Source organism: Passer domesticus, chromosome 9 (assembly GCF_036417665.1).
Source record: "Passer domesticus isolate bPasDom1 chromosome 9, bPasDom1.hap1, whole genome shotgun sequence".
NCBI classification, from domain to species: domain Eukaryota; kingdom Metazoa; phylum Chordata; class Aves; order Passeriformes; family Passeridae; genus Passer; species Passer domesticus.
Genome location: NC_087482.1, coordinates 46,259,338 through 46,281,672, shown reverse-complemented (window position 1 = coordinate 46,281,672; position 22,335 = coordinate 46,259,338). Strand labels below are relative to the sequence as shown.

Below are 22,335 nucleotides of genomic sequence, written 5' to 3'. Positions count from 1 at the left end.
TGTTCTCAAAACGATTGAGATATGTTGATCATTTCTTGTTCTTCACTAACTACTTAATTTCTACATAGTCTTCGAGAGTTTTCTTATGTAAAATACCATGAGAATGCCTTCATTCATTGTGTGGGAAGAACTGTGGATAACTGGGAGGGACAGTAGGTCAACTTTAGCAGTTCACTGACAGCCTGTGCCAGGGGTTTATCATCCTTCTGTATTGATGTAGGCAGGAGAACTGTGAAGATTCAAAGAGGATCCTTTTACATGAGCTTCGACTTAATTGTTTTGTTAGATATTTGGAAGTCAGGACAGTGCTAGGTTTCATGTTATCCTAATATTGATAAAATTTGGGAAGTACGGGACTTGCTGCTACGGCTCGGAAATGCAGAGAGTGGACCTTGCTGCAGGTGTCGCTGGAGAGCTGCTGGAATTTAGTCAGACAAATGTTTATTGTTTAACCGATAAATATTGAAATTGTATGCTTTCAGAATCCAGGTTAAATGTATATATTGGTGGAAACAGGGTAATAGAAGGGATAAGCTTTAATGCTGTTTTGCTTTTAACTAAGGAAGTGCCTGCACTAGGTACTGTACAATCTCTGTGTGGTGCTTTGCTGCTGTTGCCCTATGTCTGTGTGGGTTTTTGGGGTGCCCATTACCTGCCCATGCTGCAGAAGTGCTCATGGGGCCATGGTCAGGTTCATGCTGACAGCTGGATGGGGCTGCATTACCTGGGACTGCATGCTCCAGCAGAGGCCCAGGAGCTTGGCTTTCCCTGCTGCTACCAGGCTCATTCCCGTGGGCCCTGGCTGCTTGGATCTGGGAAGGTGATGTGCCTCTCCTGCTGGTGAGGCTGGTTTGATTATTGTTCAGAAAACTAGACTCTCACTTGAGATGTGTTCCTGACAGGGACAGGGATAAAATATTTTTAGCAGCCTCGGTGGCTCTGCTTGCAGCGCGTTCATGCCTCGCTTGTTCAGGGTTGCAGTTGCTTTTTCAAACACGTGTTTGGGGCTCCTGCCAAGACACCCAGGGCACTACAGCGTCATGTTACAAGGTCCTGCTTTGTGCAGGCAGAGCTTGGCCTGGCAGGGCTAAGTCTGGGCTCTGCCAGCACAGGGCTGTGGTACAGTGTGTTTGGCCAGTGGAGGGGTGCTGGGGTTCGCACTGCGTGCTGCTCTCACCGCACACTCAGCATGGAGAACTCGCTGCCTGCCTCTGGAACCGTATGTCCTGGGGCTTTCTCCTTTCTTGGGTGTCAGCTGTACTGGGGTTGTGAATGTGGCTGGTTTGCTGGGCAGAGCCCTGAGTCACCTCTGAACATCCAGGCTCTGCATGTCTGTTTGCTGATGCTGCTGGAGTTTGCGTATTAAAAAAATTGGTCAGCAAGGTGCTGTGTGTTGGAACACTGAGGGAATGAAATCGAAATCCTGTCCATCTTCTCATCTCAATGATTTAGGTTTTTTCTGCTACTGTTTTTCTGCTCCACAGCAAGCAATGTTTGTGGCCCAGCTTGTGCTCAACATTAAAATAAGGAAACCTACTTGCGCTGCTGAGGTGTTGGTTTTGTTTTAAATGCTTGATCTGTTCTGGATGTGGCAGTAGAAATTGCTCATCGGGAGACTCCCCATAAATGCAAATAATCTGTGGTTTGAACGGTTTAGTGATTAGAAAGGTTTGTAATACTAGAAGTTCCATTTCAGGAGTATGGTTAATGCTTCTCCAGTTATGGTGATTTCTTCCAGAGAGCTTTGAGGTCTGGCTTCCTCATGGGAATCCTCTGCAAAGTCTTCTGGAATTTGTCCCAAACAGCACAGAATGTGGGGAATTTGTCAGAAAGTGCCATGTACAGATTCAGTGAGCAACAGGGAATATGAACAGCAGAAAAAGCATGGCTGAGATAAGTTTTAGTAGTGTTTAAGACCTCTAGCATATAGAGGCTGCATTTTATCAGGACAGTAAGACAATTCTAGGAAACTCTGTTTTTCAGGAGAGAAACGTGCTGGTCTTTGAAAGTCTACCTGCATATTTCAATGGAAATATTTTGGTCAACTAAAATCGGGTGTTTCATGAAGAAAACAGTGGTGAACCCCCCAGGAGCTCCCTCCCCTTGGTGCAGAGGAAATCCAGTCCCTGCTGGGATTGCTGCTGTCATCAGCGCTGGTTTGAGCTCCGTGGTTCCCCCTCCTGTCGCCTGTGCGTTGGCTCTGCCGGGTGCAGGCTCTGCTGCGTGCGGCTCTGGCCCTGGTGGGGTGGCCTGTCCCAGGCTGCAGCAGGGGTGGGCTGCGGGTGTCCCTGCAGAGCCGGGGCACTGCCATGCGTCCGGGCTGCTCCGTGGGGATGGGATGTAAAAATAACACTCTGTGTTCAGCCTGAGCACGCTCCTTCCCAGAGGACAGAGCTGCATTGTTGGGACAATGAAATGTGAAAATACTAAAAGCATTCAAACTATTTTCTTTTTATTTGGGAGCCTTTTGTGGAGCTCTGCAAAGCAGCCAGCCCAGTGTGTGGAGCCACTGGCAGAATTCAAAGGTGAGCTGGGAGTAGAAGGTAAACTATAAGCTTTTTGGATTTTTTGCTGCTTTCAAGGAAGGGTTCTTATATTTTTATAGGGGACATTATCAGTGTCAGGCTAAGATGCCTGGATATGTGTTGGCTGATCTGTTTAAAAGGAAAAAAATGTTCAGTCAATCTGGTTTCAGGTGGTTTATGGTATATACTCTATTTCAATGACTAATACTTTGGTTTTAAAAATTCAGCTTTCTTATGTTGTCATCATAGCTACAAGTATCTGGGACTTCAATACCTCTCCAACAAAGCCAGGAAGGATCAGATTTTCTGCTTGTCATATTCCAGCAGTTGAAGGAAATATGAGTTAAAGGGAAGAAGGTTTCACTTTTATGCTGAGAGGAGAGCTGTTCAGTGTTTCCAAGCCATCTTAGTGAGCGTAAGGCCTCAGGTACATTACTGAATTAACAAACAAGCCTGTGTCAGCTAAACTGCAGTAACACATCATATTCTGTGCTTGCTGCACACTTTGGGCTTATTGCAAGGTAGAAACAAAACCTTCAATTGTGCCTTGCACATGTGGTGACCAGGACGACTCACATTTGCAGGTATGGTGATTGACACACAGCCCGCTCCGCGTGTCAGTGTGGGCTTGTGTTGACACTTTAATGAAGTTCAGTCACTAAATGGCAAAACCCAACTGCCAAGATAGTTGCTGAAAAGTGAGAAAATGCTTTTAGTGGGCTTGAACTGTGGCTGGTTTTTGTTTTTTTTTTTTGTTTGTTTGTTTTTTTCCCTAATACTTTAATAAAAGGAAAATGTGAGAAGGTGAAGTTTGGTAGCTCAAAAAGCTTTACATGATAACCGAAAGTAATCAATTTGATTTACAGATGTGCAGCAAAACTAAAAACTGGCAAGTTAAATTCTGTTTGAAGAAAATTAAAGCAATTTCAACCACAGCTGTGTACCTTCCCAAGTTGTCATTGGAGAAAACAGAGCTTTAAGACTAAAAGAAATGTGTTTTTGGGGAGTGTGTGTATTTTGTATCAGTTAGACTTAGATATTAAACACTGTGGTGATGTTCATGCCAGCAATATGGAGAAATGACAAACCAAGTCTTCTTGGAAATGTTCCATTTCATCACTCTGCAGTTTTTAGGTTGCTTTATTGATAAACTTAATCCTTTATGCAGACTGGGCATTTTGCCCTGATTGTGGTTTCTACTGAACTGGAGCCATGTTGGATAGTGTGCTAAGTGTCTTTATTTTTAATTTTATGTATCATGAAGAAGGAAGATCATGTTCTATATGCAGATTTCTAACAGATTAACCAATTCATTGCTTATTTTAAAAAAACAAGACTATGGTTTATGGACAAAACAAACATGGGTTTAAAGCCCATGCTGCAGGTCTCAGGTCTGCTGAAGTTTAACTTTGTTTGCCCCTTGCTTTCCCTTGTGGCTGGAAGCAGATCCCAGTGGTCATGAAGTAGCAGCCATTGGTGAGCCCTAATCTGCTAGTGCTAGACTGAGGTGTATGCAATTATCTTGGACTTGTCAGTTTTTCCTGTACCTGGAGAAATGGAAAGAAAAGAAGGCAGGACTAGAATTTAATGAAGTTTTGCAGGTCCTTTGGATGTAATTCTTTAAAGCTCCATTCTGTGTTTTAAAGTAGAGCTTAACCAGTACTAACAGATTAAAGTGAGGCTTTGGATCATCACATAAGTAGCCAGAATAGACAAATTGTTTAGTCTCCCCTAGAGAGAGACTAAGTTGTAAATACTGATAAATCTATTTCTAACTAGACATCATTTAACCATGTATGCAGATCTGGTCTAGTAGCAATCTGGCAGGCAGCAGCTGGATTTCCTTCATTTATTACTGTGGGCGAGTCAACTTGATGCAGCAGTGATCACAAGAACATCCTTGGAAAATGTCCTTGGTGTTGATACCTCCTGAAGGGTGACCTGCCCATCCACGCAGCCGTTCCCTCTCCAACATGGTCCCTGGGGACTTCTGCCAAGTGATAGCTACTCTGGCTGTGGGCTGCCCTTGTTGGTACCCCAGTCCTGAGCTGCATGGTCTCAGCCTGCCATGGTCTTTCCTTCAGACTCACGGTGGTGGTTTTGTGCTGAACTGGTTATGAAAAGTCCCATCAGTATGGCTGCACTTCATATCAGTGTCGTTGGATTGCGGGATTTAGGAATTAACCTTTCTCTCTCTTATTTCCCCACACCCCAGCCCCCATATGCTAGTGGAAACATTTGGAGTAATTCTGGAAACAGGTGTGGAAAAAGGGAAGGCTATTTTTCTTCGATTAAAGAAGAAAAAAAAACAATTAAAACTGGGGCAAGAATCTGTGACTAGTAAAAAGAAAGCAAGTCGTGTGCAGAGCATCCTCTGAGGAAATCTGCAAAAGGCAAATATAGTCAAAACTGGCTTTATTCCAATGGGTGTGTACAGGGGAGGGGAACTCCAGCTCTGTGCAGTGACTTTGAAGTCTAGGATCTTAAATTAGAAGATAAATGTTAAATAATGTATTAGCTTAAAGTGCTTCTGGCCTAAATGGTACCTCATACGATTAGGCTATTGCAGCATTTATAATCACACACAGGTTCATAATTTGTAAATGCCAGCAGAATGTTCAGGTGGCTTCAGCCCCTGTCCTGGGCAGTAAGCATGGGAACAGTCTGGTGGGCTTTAGTTTGGGGATTAGTATGGATCAAGACCAGGGATCTGGGACTGTGGTCTTGCAACTGTGCAGGAACTTACTAATCACCACAGAATTAAGCAGCAAGCCTTATGCAAGAGGCCTCATATCACTGAGGTTATTTATCCAGGAGTGCCTTTGGGATATTAAGTCTTCACTGGCTCTACAACATTCTAGTCAATAAAGGCAACTTGAAACTTGAATTTTCTGCTAGTTTCTCACTCTCTCACTTGATGTTTTGCATTACTTAATATTTTGCAGCATTCAGATTTTCCCTTATAAATGGATTTAGCCCCTGCTGTATTTTTTCCAAAACCTTTTGGTTTTAAGGGGTCCTGCAAAGAGTTCTCGTCTTGTTACATGGGTCATATGAGCATCTAATTTTCAAAAGTTTTAACCTCCATAAAAACTCATTTGCTCCCACCTCTACAGTTAGTCGTCTTTCCAGTTTTACTGTGTAACTTGAGGAAATAAATACTCTAGAATGTAAGGTGCTCCTGGCTGCATCCCTGTACTGAGAACACTTGCAGCAGGGAAAGGTGCTTAGTGCCCCATCCCTTCCCTGCCCTTCTCGGTGGTGGCTCAAGTTAGGAGACTTAGTTCCTGGCTGAGGCACCTGGAATGTCTGTCTTTCCCCACGTAGCTGAGGCTTGATGCCATCATCTGGCTCCAGCTGCAATGGCCACTATCTCCTGCTGTGTCAGGCTGTCGCAGAAGGGAGGTGAGGGAGGCAGTGCTGCAGGAGTTCCTGCAGCAGTGAGACCTGCTCAGACTTGCTGCAGGATTGCAACATGCCAGAGCTGTTTGAGTTTTGTTTGCGTGGAACAGTACCTGTTGATGCTCTTTGGATCATGTTTTTATTTCTTTGTGGGTATAGATGTCTCCTTTTTACAGCATGGGACACCAGTGCTCTGTTGCCACATGAACTCACTGAGGAAAGCATATGTTCCTTTTGGATGACTTGAGACAGAGTCCTCTTATTGGTGGTGAAATTCAGCCTGGTAGGTTGGGTTTGGTTTTATTGCTCTGTAGCAATAAAACTTTTGAAGGCTCTCTGATTATATTAAGTAGACTAATTAGCATATTTTCATGGATGTGTTTATTGCTTTATGTGGTGAAATGATCTATGTGAATATCAATCAGACTGGGTTGTACCCAGCATCAACTGCTTCCTAAATAAGTCTAATGGCATTCTTTCTGCACAAGCAATTTCACCGTCCTTCCACCTTACCCCTATTAAGTCAGATCTGCTGTTAACAGAAAAAATGTCTTGGGCACCTGGAGGTTTCTCAGTATAAATACTGCTCTCTGAGAGGGAAATCTGCTGCATGAATTTGAAACAGCTCCTTGAAAAAGAGACTTTCTTCTTTTTTCTCTAAATTTCTTGCTGTTGTGTTAGATTGTGATTCCAAATCCAGGGTGTGCTCTGAACTTGTGCAAGAATAGAAATTATTCCACTTCTGCATTTAGCCTGGACAGTGGCTTTTTAGTAGAGATTTCTCACTAAACTCTTGCAACAGAATGGATGCCTCTTAGCCTGGTTCTTGCTCGCTGTTGCTCTGTGGCACAGTGGATGGAGTCAGGCGCTCTCCACAGTGTTGTGCAGTGTGGTCAGGGTGTTTGTGATGAGACCCTGCTGCATGCCCTGGACAAGTCGGTGATCACAGAGATGGGGCAGATGTGGGCTGGGATCCTCGTTTGGTACAGATCAGTGACTAACACCAATGTTTCTGTTTAAGAGCCTTTTTTTACAGCTTGAATGTGTTTGTTAGTGCACTCAATAGTCAGAGAATATCAATATCTAATACTCCCATAAGTTGCTAAATTTTTAGAGATCCTTTTACCATTTAACCCTGAAAATAGCCACAGAGAAATAGTAATGCAAATGTCAGTTGAATTAGATTTCCTGTAGTTTTCTGGAGTTTGCAGCCATTTTCGTGTCAGTATGTTGCAGCTTGCAATCCCTGATATTATGGTCAGTTGCAGTAGTTTCATTTTCATTTGCGTTCTTTGCACATCTTGGCCTTGGTTACTGCAGTGCTGCTTCCTGGGCTCCTCCCAGGGCACGGAGCCGCTGACAGGTGCAGCTCTGAGGCAGCTGGCACGACAGAGCAGGGTGGGAGCGGCGGTGCTGGCAGCAGTTCCCCACTGCAGGGTCCAGGTACACCAGGCACCTGTCAGCAGTGGGGCACGGGGACTGCAGGTGACCCAGCTGCAGAGTTGCACCACAGACTCTTCTGAGATCCACCTTCCTCTTGCCTTTTCCCTCATCATCCATTGCCCTTCATGTCCTGTTCTCTGATGTCACAGAAATGACCACAGAAATACTTTTAGGGCTGTGTAATTGAACATCTCCACCCCAACATGGCTTGTCTCCTTCATGAATCAGATGTTACCTCTCCTGCCCTGTGGTGTGTTTTCATTCTCAGTTCTTGTGTGTTCTAAATGGCCTGTACAATGCCCTTGCCATTTTGTCATAATGCTTTTTCAGAAATGCCACCTGACGTACCAATATAATTTGAGACAATGCATTTTCAGCTATTCTTCCTCTAATTTTGGTTCATACAGAATACATTTTTGGGTTTTAATTCCTCTTCTCTTTTTTCCTAATGAAAACTGAATTTTGCACATAAAAATATTTTCTTCCACATTACCTGTGATCTGAGTCAGTCAGGAGTTTCTCTTCTGTTACATTCCTGAAATTTATATTTTAGGAATTAACATTTTGGTGCAGAATTTCTTCACATTACCTGTGCATTACTGCAGGTGAAGAAAGTGATTTGAAAAAAACCACAAATCCACCAAACCCTAGCACTGTGATGTCTGTCAGAGCCTCAAAGAGTCATTGCCTCAAAGTGACGGACATAAATTAAAATGGGAAGGTTCAGTGCTTGTGTTAATGCTGGTGGCAGACATGCTGCAGGACTCATGCAGTGGGGAATTCCTAAAAGGCCATTCCTGTCAGGTTGGGTGGTTCCTGGTATTTCAGCCTTGAGAGCACCTTGCATGCTCTAAATATAATGGTTCTGAAGATCCTAAACTTAGATTATGTATGGCTTGTCTTTGGATCATCTTGTCTCTGTCCTGTGTGAGTGATAATATTTGCTACAAACAGAATATCACTGAGACAAAGAAGAGCAAGGGGAGAAGTAGCCATGGGGGTGAGGGTGGCTTTTTACACTTGTGTCTGAAGGAGTGGGGCTGGGTGGCATGAGGTGCTGTGAGTCAGAGCTGTGGAATAGCCTGTTGAGCCCTTGCTTTACCTCTTTGAAATACGATAGTAAAACACATTTTCTTTGACAAAGAAGTTGAGGGTAGGGGATAAGAGGTGCTGAGGTTTCTTCATGCCCCAGAGTCAGTTGTGGTAACAGTGCTGTGCTGTGTGCTGGAGTCCTTATATGACAAAATTAGAGCTTCAGCCTTGCAGGAGATCACGCTAATATTTGGAAAATTTTGTTTAGTGAATATTAAATAGCGTTTCATCACTGTTATAGTTAGAGCTTATAGTTTATAGGTGGATTTATGTGGAAAATCCGTGCATTTTTGAATCTCCACTGTCACTTCTGCTTGGCCTTTGCTCCCAGGTCTGTTATATTGTGTTGCTGAGGAACAACTGTGTCACTTAGACTCTATTCATCTGCTCTTGATTTGGTTGTCTGTTATCCTGAACTATTCTTCTGGCTCAAAGTATAGTTTTAAAAATAGTGTCAGGCGTTGCACAGTGCCTGGGAAGCCGTGTAGCTTTAAATCCCGCGTCCCGGTCGTGCTGCGCGCGGAGCGGGGCTCGGCCGGCGCTCAGCCGTGCTCGCCCGGCGCGGCCGGCGCTCGGTGCGGCCGATGGCCGCGGCGCTGCGTGGGCGCTGCCCGGCGCCGGGGCCGCCCATGGCTGCACCGTGATGTTTATGTGGTGCTGCTGTACCTGCGTGTGCTGTGAAAGGGACTTCTGCGAGCCCACCAAGGTGAGGAGGTTGCAGGGGAGCAGTTGTAGCTGTCATGTTTGGCTGTTTTAGTTAAGTCTCCAGTAGAACTTGACCTCATTTTGTGCATCAGCCTTGGAAGCACTCCATTTTTCCTCTGGGCACTGCTGTTGAATTTCAGTGGTTGTTGTTTTTTTTTTTAATATAGCTTTTCTTTGCTTTTGAAGCTGAGAAGTGCGAAAAGGCTCCTGTCTGAGTGAGTGTTGGAATCCATAAACAAGATCAAATGTGGTGCTGCTTTTTGGGATTCTATGGTTGGTTTTGTTGTTTTGGGATTTGGTTTCTATGATACAGTGAGTGATGAAAGAGATGGGAGATGCAGATGCAGCAGATGCAGCCCAGTGTCAGAGAGAAGTATTTGCATTGGTAGCTTTTTTAATGTGACTTCTTGTTTTGCTGTTTTAAGCTGTACAAAATGTATTTTCAGGAAGTAGTAAACAAACTGCAGAACCATATTCTTCTTGAGGTAAAAAAAGAGTAAGTGTGCTGCCTCCCATAGACCCAGTGACCTTCAGAAATGATTAAGTATTTTTCTTCTGTTTCATTGAGCTGTGTAGCTCAGCATTGCCCTTTTTTAGTCTGCGTTAACAGTAAGCTGTATCTTCCCCTCCTCCCCCATTTATTAAATACCGAAGAGAGACAGTAAGGTCTTTGATGCTCTGATCTGCAACGCAAAATAGAAGCTATTTCTCTTTGAATTGTTGCAGTTAGCTCTCCCATGCTCTGTGTTCCAGTGTTTGGGAAAAAAAGAAATCTGGGATCCAAATCGGTTTTTTGCCATAGCTGATGGTTTACCTGGGGTCTGTTACAGTCAGCAGAAGACATGGCTGAAAGGTCGAATAGTATTCCTGTTGTGTTTGAAACACATATGTCTAATGCATTTATTTCATTAACTCAGATTTTCCCAAAGGAAAATAATATCTTCTATATGTGTACTTTGTATTACTGCATTCATCAGTCTTCTCTCAAGAAAAATGCCTGTTACTGCGTTGCAGAGGTACAGGGCAGCAGGGGGTTACAGATGTTTCACCTCCCAGGTTGATAGATCTGCATGCTTTGCATCTTGTCACACCTAACTTCAGGCTACTGCATCACTTCTTGAGAGCTGAAGAGAGTAATAGTCAATACAGGATACCTTGTTCTTTGCTCTCTAGGCCGGGTCAGGGTAGCCTGAACAGCTTTCCACCGTGTGTGGAGGAGATGCTGCACTGAGGGCTATCTCTAAATGGAGTTCTCTATGAGGATTCTTAGTTTTTGCAGGAATACTGAAGGCAGAATAGTGATTTCACTATTTACCTAATTCAGTGTTCCTTGTGGATTTCTGGACAAGTGCCCTATTGCCTGACCCTGACAGGTGCTTGTCATCCCTTGAATGTGTCTTCCTCTCTGATGTCTCATTGCTTGCTGTTCTCTTCCAGGTTTCCAAAGGCATCCATGCCACGTGTCAGCCGCCCTGAGGAGGGCATGTTCATGGGCTGAAGGAACTGCCCTTGCTCACAGTGTCTTGTCCTTTATGACCTGTGTTTGCCACTTGGAGCGATCTTAAGAGATTTAGTATGGTGCTAATGCAGGAACACCTGCAGCACTGGGAGTAAACAAGCTGCTTTTGAACAAAGCAGGAGTCTGAAGCAGCTGTACTGCTGCTTGTATTTGTGACAAGTGTGATCTTATCTGGTAGTTTGTGAATGTTGTACTACAAAGGCTTTAAATAAGGAAATATGTCAAGAAATGCTCTATGGCAATGGCAAAACAGTATATTCAAAGGAAGCATGAATCTTATTGCTTTGAATTACTTAATATTGTATGAACTGTTGATTGGATAAACTTCAGGGAGGAATTTTGCTTATGGTCACTATGTGTTGTACCTGATTTTTAGTTACTGGAGCCCTTCAGATTAAACACTTGGAGGGGATGTGCATGTTGAACCTCAGCAGAGACACATCCCCTGAAAAAGGGAGAATCTTTGCTCTCGCACAGGGCTGTTGTGTGCAGAAGGATCACGTCCTTCCAGACTTCAGACCCAGTTTGCTCCAATGCTTTGCAAGTCAAAGTTAACTTGCAACCATAAAATTAAACTGTGTTCTTTACAAATTAGTATATAACATGCAATAATAATCTCTGTTCATCAGATAGCAGCTTGAAGCATAAAAAACCAAAACCAAAACTGCTCTGCTCTCTGGGAAGTATTAACAAAAATTTTGTCTCTCAGGTAATGAGATGTGACTCAAACACTGGGGAAAATGGGATGAGGAAAAAAAAAATCAGAACCAAAGGAAAAAACCACATATCATTTTACATAGTCACTTTCTTACAGAAGCTTGTATAAACTTGTTTCTTAATCCACCCTCTTCTGCTGGTTCCTATTCTTAACTTTTGCTCAGCTTTACCTCATTTCCTATCCTTATTTTTGTAACTTCTAGCCTGATTGGCACTCCCCACTAGAAATCAGGACCTGCTAAAGTAAACATCCATGGTTGTTATTTTGGCCGTATCTTTTGCTGTGTCATCCCTTATCACCTCCTACAAGTTCTTGTGTATAATTCAGTTCTTTCCTATTTTTATGACCAGATTGTTGCATCCATTCCCTTGGACTTCCCTCACCCTCAATGTTGCCTTGTTTATTTAGTCAACACCAATGATTTTCTGCTTGACTAGTCTAGCTTTAGGAAACCATTACTGAATTGCGCCATCAAGCCTTACTTTTTTGTGCTCAAAAATATCTTTTTCTCAAGATTTCAGAAATTTGAAGTCAATAAGGTGATGTCTTTTGACAGCAATGCTGTTTAAAAGGAATTAAAGGGGCTGTAGGCAACCTCTTAAGGGAGACTTTACACTGCATTGTGTCAATCCCTTCTGTCTGTGGGATGTCAGTAAGTACTTGTAGGACAAGCTGGTGCCTGGTCCCACATGTTCCAGTCCTGCTTGAGAGAACAGCTTGTGCAGCATTCCTTGCCTCAGCCCACCACACTGAGCTGATAGGTGTCAGGGATGCAAGTGCCTGAACCACAGCTGGGAAAGGTGAAGGTCAGCTCTGTAGCTTCAGCTACCTCTTAACCAGTTAGTAAGCGAAACATTTGCTTCCTGAGAGGTGGGGGAGACAAGCAGGGGGAACATGTGGAGCCTGCTGACCTCCCCTGCGCTGTCAGCAAGGTGCTGGGGGGGAAGCATCTGTGACCAGCAATTGCCTTCATAGACGACGCTTCGCTGGAGCTCCCCTGTGGAATGTGTAGTGTTGGTTGTGACAGAAGCTGCCTCTGGTACAGAAGTATGATGCTGTGTGGCAGCAGCATCTTTCATCATTGCTCCCAACACCAGAGAGGGCTGCAGCTGAATACCGGTCTACTTTGGGAAGAATTTCTGCTGCTGACAGCTCTGAGGAAAAGACAGCTGGCTGCTTTACAGCTAAACTATTTTTGGCACTTGATGTGACACATGAAGTCACATCTCCATTTCATACTGAATTAGGTACAAGGCCATGGGCAAGTTGCCCTGCAGCTGGCTTTACCAAATCCCAAGCCGAGGATTTGTTCGTGTGCCTCGGGCCATTGCTTGAGGGATGCTGCTCTTGGCACCAGTGCCAAGTGAAGAAATCCCAAGTCACCTTTCCCTCCAGTGGTGTTTCTGCTGTCTTGGGCCTGATGGTGAACCACGTGATAGTGAACCAGATTTGGGAAAGTAGTGAGAACATCCTCAAACACTTTATCACTTGGTTCCCAGTGAAGTCGCAGCTTGGCTCTAGAGGGAGCTGCTCTCCTGTCTGTCCACAGGCTGTGGCAGTACAGGGTTAGGCAGGGAGCTGCTTGGCTTGGACGCCCCTAAAGAAAGGGAATGCCCAGTTGCATGCAGCATGTGTGAAATGTTTCCCCTTTGTGGTTGCCCACAGCCCTTCTGTCCTGCAGGACCTGCCCTCTCCCCTCTTTCCAGAGCAGGCTTGTGGGGTTCTGTGTTGGCAGATGCACCACTAGCACATTCCTGTTGCAGCAGTCATCACTCATGACTGTTTAGCTACTGTGAGTCAGGTGTAAAGCCATTTCCTCTTGGTGTCACAGTGTTGGGTCCCTGCTCAAGCTGTTGTCTGAGGCATTGTACTGGAATTTTTTCTTGAATATTTTTCAGAGTAATTTTTCATTTTTTGTTTTCTCACAGTTTGTTTTTTTTAGCCCATAACCATGGTGATATTCTCATCATTTTGAGGGTTAATTGCTCATAAGCAAAGGCTGTAAAACTTTCAGAAATCCCCATTTTATTATCTAAACAATGAGCTGTGCTGTGAAAAACACACAGCAAGACTTCCTTGAGCTGTCCATCTGTTTGTGTGCTTTCCTTAGCCAGGTTTAATTTGGATTTCGATTTAGGAGCATGCTAGAGATGCCTCAGAACAGTTGCTGTCAAGGATGACCATAGGTTCCTGTGGGTGAGTGGCTGGAGCCTGTTAAAAAGCAGAGCTGCTGCAGCTTCTGAAGATTTAGTCAGTCAATACAGTTTTTCAGGGTAACTACAGTGTATCAACAAGGAATCACACTGGACATGGTTTTTGCTTGTCCTTTTTCTTTTTCTTGACAGTAAATCTAAGGCAGATGTTTTGTAGAGCGGGAGCATGTATGCACCCTGAGCACTTGCTGAGGGAAGGTGTAAGGTGGATTCATAAATGAATCCACATGTGAGTGAGCAGTTGCAGCAGTATTTAGATCTTCTGTCTATATTTACCTGAGAGATGAATGAACAGAAATATTCTCCCTTACATATGCTGTTGTGCAGGATTTGGAATCAGAGAAATGCAACTAGAAATAAATAGTAACCCATAGAGTTGGTGGTATCAGATGTGTGGCAGTGTTGCAGCAGACAGATCCAACTTTCTGTCGCAGACAGATCCACAAATGCAGAATGTGGAAGCAGTATCTGGGAGATACTCAAAAGCTTTCTGGACATCATCCTGGGCAACTGCTGGCTCTTGGTGGCCCTGCCTGAGCCGGAGGTTGGACCAGGTGAACTCCAGAGGTCCCTTCCAACCCCAACTGATCTGTGATTCAGTAACAACCTTTAAAAAGCAAAGCATTAGAAAAACAGATTCTTAATTCTAGATCAGGTGTAGGTAATAAAGAGCTTATTGCATCACCCAAGTGGGTGAGGCAGGGGAGTTTGTGACACTTTTTTGTTTCCTTTGGGACCTGTGGTAAGTTGTGCCATATACAATGACTGTTTTGGATCCACAGGAGCAGGGCACTGACTTCTCATGAGGCAGTGGGACTGGTGCCACGTTAACTCATGTGTTTCAAGAGTCATGTGCTGCAGGTGGCATGCAAGGAGGTGACTTGTGGCTGTTGATGGCACTTAATCTGTGTTAATGGTACCTCATAGTAATTTGTGATGTTTAAGTATCTCTTCATTGTACCTGCTGGGAGTTCTGTGTGTGTTTATTCAAATGTGCACTTAGGTGTTTTAATGCAGATCCAATGAAATGGGGCCTGGGGGGGCTTTTACTCTGCAGATGCAGTCGGGCACAAAGAATGGTGGGGTTTTCTCCCTTGTGATTTTTATTTCCTCTAAGGCGTCGATTAGAGATCTTACTAACAAACCAACTCCCTTGTAACTGTCATCAGAGATTTTGAGTCTCTGCTCCTGTGCCTGCCTGAGGCTGGAGACCATCTGTCCACTTAGTTGGAGGGGTTGGCCAAATCCCCATGCCCATCCCTGTGCCTGCCATGCACTAATGATGCTGTTGACTGGTGTTTCCAAACAGGAAGTCTAAAACCTATGACTTTCTATGAGTCTCATAGATTTTCTGTCTGTATGACTGCATTGCCTTCAGCACAGTGGGAACAGGAAGCAAAACAAGTTCTGAATGTTTTCATGGTTAGTTTTAGCTGCCAGTCAGGTGTGCAGTCACTGGGAAGGTGATTAACCCAGGCACCTCAGGTGCTGTTAGCTCCTTTCTGGAGCTGTGCAATCTCACTCTAGCTCCCCTGTCTCACTTTGCCCTGTATGTGTTTATTTTAAGTACCATGACAATTTTCAGTCACACTTGTGAAGCTCCAGGCTTCACAAGGGGAGGGAGGAGGATGCAGGAGTTGCCCTCTTGCAGCAGGCTTGCCCTGAAAGCTGCTGTTTGCTTAGGCCAGCTGCCCTGAATGTTTAGAAGCAACAATCCATCTTCTTGGTAATGATGGGTATATGCTTTTACTGAAGGAGTTTTAGGAGGGCGAAATACCTTTAAAGGAACTGCTGTATTTAATCTTCAGCAGCAGCAAAAGGCAGAATCATGAGGTGCTTTTTGGGCTGTGTGCTGCAAAATAGAGACATTGGAAAGTGTGTACAGGAGTGAAAGCGTGAGACCATTAACAGCTGAGAATTTGGTAAGATCTTGAGAGAGAGAAAGCATAAGGCCCTCACATGATTTCATCTGGTTTGAGGCATAATGCAAAAGCAGTTCTCAGTGTACCTCCTCGTGGAAGGGCACACAGCTCCTCTTAACTGGACTGTCAAATATAATGGAAAATTGTATTGCAAGGGAGATTGACTATTGAATTGTAACCCCTATTCTTATAAAAGCATTGATCATTATATATTTAATTTACCAACATCTTTTCAAGACAGATTGACCATCATCTCAAATTCGATAATATGTCATCAGCATTTCCTAGGGACCCGGTTTGTGCTAAGTCTTCCCTTTACAAAGCCTTATCAATATGGACAAAATACTTAAATTATCTCAGTTCTGTTCCAGAACTGCACTTGTTCAGCCTTTTCCTTTTGAATTGGAAAGAACCCTTTTTGTTATTTCAGAATAACATCCACACAGCTGCTAATTACAAAGCAATTATCCCAACTTGGTTTATTCTATTACTGCTGTTCTAGTTCATTTTCTACCACAGGTGTAAGGAGATAACCTGGGCAGATTTGCTGAAGTCAACTGACTTTAAAAGGGGGGGAAGAGAAAGTTTCTACCAATTTCTTCTCTCACAAAACTTGTGTCATGAGAGCAAGAGTGTACTATTAGTGTAATTTATTGTAATTATCCATACATACACACTAGTTAGACCAAACCTGGAGTAAATTAAGCTGATAGAAACTCTTTATTGCAAAGTAGTGTTGAAGCCCCAGTAGTTCTATGACACTGATATGTGCAGATTTCACCTGAGAGCCTCTGGGCTGCAGAAGAACTGGTGATAAGCGATTGTTTGGTTCTGAGACACTGGGTGAGTTCCATGCTCGCTCACCCTTACCACTGCCCAGAAAAAAATCAATTATGAAAAGAAAAAAATAAATTGTGGAAGTTTTGCATCAAAACTGTGAATCTTTCTGGTTTTCTTTGTCTGCCATTAAATACTAAAATGACCTTGCTCTGGAGGAGGTAGAGATTGTTAAGAATGGATTGAGAAGCCCTTGGTTCATAGGCAGTTAACAGTAATATGATTGTCTTGGTGTACTGCACAGAGCTCTGTGCTGCTCTTGGGGTGGCGGCTGGTTGGCAGAGCTGCTCTGTGGGCGAGGCACAGACCAGCTGTGCCATGGGTGCTGGGTGATGCTCCCAGGCCAGGCATGCCCTGCACAGGCAGGGTCTTTGTGTTCATCTAGGCCATAGAGAGAAATCTGATCACTGACAGCCCTGGAAAAATCTTAATGAAATTACAATTACAATTACAAATTCCAATAAAAGGTATCTTTACAAGTGTGTATTTCTTCCAAATGCATGGCCCTACATCTCAGAGACAGCACGTTCGCTGTGCAGTACTGATGCATAGTGTTGGTCCTGCGGATTAGTATTAATTCTTAGCACCAATTTTCCGTTGATCTATCCAGAGCTCCAGGGTTTCTACACCTAAACCCTCTTTAAAAAGCAGTTGATATTTCAGGAGTCGCAACAGACCGAGAAATTATATTCTATGGTTTCCAGCAGCTGAAGTCCTCTAGAAAATGAATCAATTGCTTTCCCAGGTGTCTGGTTTTCCTGTTGATGGGACAACAGAGAACCTCAGGGTTATGGGAAGAAGCCTGGCTAACCCCTGGCGCCGGCCAGTGTTGCAGCCTGCGAGGTTTTTCTGCATTAAATATGGAATGATGAATCATGAGAGAGGGTACAGTTAAGTGTAACAGCACTTCTGTTTTGTAAAGCGCATATTCACAAACACGGCCATGGTTCTGCGACTGGGCAGTAGCGGTGGGTCAGCTGGCAGCTGTTCCAGCAGAACGAGCCGGGGAGCTGCCGGCTGGTCCAGCAGGGCCGCGGGAGCGGAGCGTGCGGGCAGCAGTCGCGGCGGCTCACCGGCTCCGCGCCGGGACAGGGCCCGCGGGATCCAAAGGACGCGTTCGGTTCGGAACTGACGAATGGCGAGTGGCGGCGGGAGGCGGTGGCCGCGGCCCGGCTCGGCCTCCGTGCCGCGAGGGGGCGGCGGCGCCGGGCGGGGCGGGCGGGAGCCAGGCACGGGGAACGGGCGGGCGGGAGCCATGCACGGGCGGCGGGCGGCCGGCCGGAGCCATGCACGGGGAGCGGGCGCTGCTGCCCCGCCGGGACAAGGTATGGCGGGGGCCCCGCGGGCGATCCTCCGCCGGAGGACCCACCGTGGCCGCGACCCGGGGCTGGCCGGGGTCGGAGCGTGGTCGGCTCCAGGGAGGAATGCCTGGGTCAGGAGCCGCCGGTGCGGCCGCACCTGCCTGCCCGGTCCTTCGTGGGTTCGCGGCGGGTACTTGGCGGGTTGGATTCCGCTGAAACAGCCTGTAACCTTTTTTTTTTTTTTTTTATTCCCTCCATACGTTGGGTCTGTCTTTTCCTCCCACTCGGAGACACCTGCTCGCAGCGTTTGCCGCGGCAAGGCGTGCATTCGAGTGCCTCTCAGGCTCCATTTTTCTGTTAAAACCACTGACCATAGTAGATCGGTTGTAGGTTTCACTGCTGCTGCTGTTCAGACAGGTGAAGCACTAGGAATGATTCGGGTGTGCTGTATTGTACAGTAAACCGTGTGGCTTCTGCTCTCAATTACCTTCTTGGTCTCTTCACTCTAACTGAGCCCCTGCCGTTGTACTGGTATCTTGGAGTGCTTGGTCTGCCAAACTGGGGTGCCCTATTGCACATTTGTGCTTGTGTTTTGAATTGTTTGAGGTGATTAAGTGGAGTCAAGTATGAGAGATTTACCTTTTTTCAGCTTTTGCTGGATCTCTGTAAAACATGTGAAGGTCTCCTAATTAATACTGTCATCTGGCCAGCTGAAAAAAGGTACATTTTTTCAGAATTACATCAATTTGCCAGGTTGGTTGGCATAAAGAAGGAAAGCTTTTCTGTTGGTGAAGCTGCTGATTAGCACTCATGTTTCTCTCTCTCTCTCTGTGCTTAGATTGAGCGATTGGAAGTCAGCAGCTTGGCGCAGACCTCCAGTGCCGTGGCCTCCAGCACTGATGGCAGCATCAATGCAGACTCTGTTGATGGGACCCCAGATCCGCAGCGGACAAAAGTGGCCATCACACACCTGCAGCAGAAGATACTGAAGCTGACAGAGCAGATCAAAATTGAGCAAACAGCCCGTGACGACAACGTGGCAGAGTACCTGAAATTGGCCAACAATGCAGACAAGCAGCAGAGTGCCCGCATTAAGCAAGTGTTTGAGAAGAAAAATCAAAAGTCAGCCCAGACCATCTTGCAGCTGCAGAAGAAATTGGAACATTACCATCGAAAGCTGCGAGAGATTGAACAGAATGGAATCCCTCGGCAGCCAAAGGATGTCTTCAGGGATATGCATCAGGGTTTGAAAGACGTTGGAGCAAAAGTCACTGGCTTCAGCGAGGGAGTGGTAGACAGTGTAAAAGGTGGACTTTCCAGTTTCTCCCAGGCCACACATTCAGCAGCAGGAGCTGTGGTTTCCAAACCCCGGGAGATTGCCTCCCTCATAAGGAACAAGTTTGGGAGTGCAGACAATATTGCTAATCTGAAAGACTCCTTAGAAGAAGGCCAGGAAGATGGGGCAGGTAGCAAGGCTCTAGGTGTTATTCAGAATTTTCAGTCAAGCCCAAAGTATGGCAGTGAAGAGGATTGTTCCAGTGCCACATCAGGCTCGGTGGGAGCCAACAGTACAACAGGGGGCCCTGTGGGAGCTTCTAGCTCCAAAACAAACACTCTGGATATGCAGAGCTCAGGGTTTGATGCAATACTGCATGAGATTCAAGAAATTCGAGAGACACAGGCAAGACTGGAAGAATCATTTGAGGACCTTAAGGTTCGCTACCAGAGGGATTACACATTGATAATGCAGACCCTGCAGGAGGAGAGGTACAGGTATGTGCTGTGGTACTTTGTTTGGCAATCCAATGCTGTGATTGCAAAGCACCAGAGTTGGGGATGGTAGTGCTCAGCAGGCTGTTCCCAGCAGCCTGATTCAAGTGGATAGTTCTGAGGTCTTCTCAGGACTTTTCCCTCCCAGTTCTGCCTTTTATAAGTATTGCTGTCTTGCTGCTCACCTCCCTCTCTGTACAAGAAAAAGATTGTAAGGAAAAAGGTTCTTTCAAAGTGTTTTCAAGATAAAAACTGAAGCTGAAGAGGTCTAATAAGGTGTCCTAAACCCACGAGTACATTGATGCAATTACTGTTATCAGACAGTGCTTTGCCCTGCAAAAAATCCTGAAAATGTTTGGATCAAAGCAAATGACAGGGAACTAATGTGGACATAACTTGACCCTGCCTTCTCCAACACTCAGAGCCATATCTACCAGAGAAAGAAACATTCCAGCTTTCTTCAGGTTCTCTAAAAAGACATGCTCTTACCCATGTGCCAAAACTAAGATATCCCTTCCCTTCTCTGCTCAGTCCACAGTGGCAGCACTCGGGGAAATTAAGTTGAATTAAATGTCAGATGCTGACAGTGCTCTTGTCTTGGAGATTATAGGGTGCTGGAAGCAGGTGACCCATGTTTCCGTCAGTCTTCCCCTCACTGGAAGGAATGGAAAGGTGGAGCATTTGCTGCAGTACTGCTGATCCTTGATGAAGTCACGGGGGAGAGGTGACAGTGGCCTTCAGTAAGGCAGCCTGACCGGCTGCCCCCACCTCCCTGCTGAGGAAAGCTGCCCATGGAGGGGTGCTGAGGGAATACTTCCCTTTCCTTGCTGGGTGGGAGAGGCGCTCTGCAGACTGCCTTGTGCTGTCCTGCCGAGCACCTGACATCCCCCTACACGCACGCTGGGAGCAAGGGCTTGACTCCAGGCTCTGAAGGGAAGAGTTACTAGCTGCTTTTCTGCAGGCATCCTGGACAGGATTCTTAAACTTTAAATAACAAATGCAAAGCCCGAGCCCTCGTTCTGGTGAAGGACAGCACGCTGTTGTCGTGAGGTTCTTTATGGCCTTCATTACTTTGCCAGGATGTGAAACACAACCTGAAAGGCACAGCAGAGCTGCTGGGGGTGTGTACAGGCTTGCTGTAAGTGCCCTGTGCCACTTGCTGCACTGGTTTGTGCAGCGTAACATGGAGTTGCCCTACAGCTCTTTAGACATGCTTATGCCAAAACACTTGAAAAACTCTGGAAAAGTCTAACCTGCTAGGATCTGGTAGAGACAGCAGGCTCTCAGTGTGCTTTGCAGAGCTTGGGCAAACAAAGCCAGACCAACACTACTTTCTAATCCCGCTTTGCAATAATCAGCAGTTTGACTGAAGCCAGCAGCCAGCACAGCAGCTTTGGTTCCTAGTGCCTCAGTGTCATCAAGTCATCCCAAAGTGATGTGGAACTGGATCTTCTGCTCCTCAGCAGAGAGGTGCTGTTGTCTATTGCTGTGTAGGTTGTTGTTTCACACATACAGCAGCAGCCATTCATGGTGGAATGCTGAATGCAAGCATGGCACAGCTGAAGGAGTGGCCTGAAAGTACAATAGCAGACCTTGGGACTGATGTGTGCTGTCAGCTAAGTGGGCTGGTTACTGCCCAACACCTCTGAGCAAGGTTCATGTAGGTCCCGTACTAAGGCACCATGAAGTCATATCTGTTATGTGCCATTAACCTTTGCAGAGCTCTCCCCTGAGGTCAGCCCAGACCCCAAGCTCTAACCGAGGCAGCCTGGAGTGAAAAGCAGGGAGAATCTGCATTTGGCTTATAAAAGCTTAAGATAGTAATTTAGACCTGTCGTTTGGAATGTTGATGCAAATTAATTAAAGGTGTGACCTTTAAAGAGGACCAGTTAAACCACACTCAGTGCCCTTGTCTTTGTGGGTAACTGCATGATCAGCAAGAGCTCATGGGTTAATCACGGTTAGATGACTACAGGACTGTATAAATGTAGATTCTTGTTTTTATAGCTTCTGTATTTTGAACCATCACAATGATAAAAGCTGACATCACCTGAGAAGTGGAAAGTGACGTGATGTGTCCAAGGGCAGAGGGCACTGCTGCCTTGGCAGGGAGGGGTGGTGCCTGTTCCTCCAACTGGAACCCCTCTTGCTCCTCAGGTCTCCTAAGAAAAAGTCTAAAAGAAGGGAAAGGAAGTTGTGGTTTAATGCTGGTAGGCTGGGGATTCAGATTAATCATAACTGGCTTTAAAAATTGTAAATATCTCCTAACTCTGCTCTGTTTATGGGAAGCTTTGAAAAACAAACACAGACTTCAGTTGGAGCTTAAAAAAAATGTTTTGGAGAAGTCTTTTTCTTGTCAGGTGACACTGTGTGTTTACATTGTACCTGGAAGCTGGAACAAAGAACATGCCATGACATTTTCTCACCTGGTCTTAATCCATTTCCTCTTTCTTAAATCATCTACTGTTTTGCAGGTTCTGATCTTTTTTCCCATTTGTGTTTGTGCAGTTTCTGTTTATCAGCCATGGCTTGCCTCACAGGTTTTCCATGACCTCCTTCATCTCCTCCCTCCCCTCTCCCTGCTTCCAAATCTTGTCTACCACTCCACGTGGCTGCCAGTTTGCTAACCCTAGTCTCTGAGGTAGGGACTCACCTGTCCAGTTGCTCCAGTTCTCCTGCCCTGGTGCAGGCCTGGCAGCACCACGGCGAGGCCAGGGTGGGCTGTGCTGCCCAGCACGTGCTGGCCCGGGAGCACTGCTCTGCTCTGCTGAAGCTGAGCCACTGAGGAAGGAAGAGTCTGACGCTACTTGGCCATCATTGTTTTCTTCTGCACCGGGAGCAAGCACTGAAATGGCTTGTTGCTAATCTCATTATTGGAAGGTGGCAGT

General features: G+C 45.6%; 1 protein-coding gene across 10 annotated transcripts in view; it reads left to right on the top strand.

The window, feature by feature from the left end:
* TMCC1 (transmembrane and coiled-coil domain family 1) overlaps positions 1-22,335 on the top strand; it is a 64,684-nt gene that overhangs the window by 32,195 nt on the left and 10,154 nt on the right. For 8 of the 10 annotated variants that reach the window (XM_064433199.1, XM_064433195.1, XM_064433189.1 and 5 more), the window contains one exon: positions 18,516-19,450. In XM_064433199.1, coding sequence (XP_064289269.1) covers positions 18,516-19,450 — 935 coding nt within the window. Of the gene's footprint in view, positions 1-9,054; positions 9,169-17,626; positions 17,702-18,515; positions 19,451-22,335 lie in introns of those variants that run through there. The other 2 variants (XM_064433196.1, XM_064433197.1) reach the window with 2 other exon arrangements.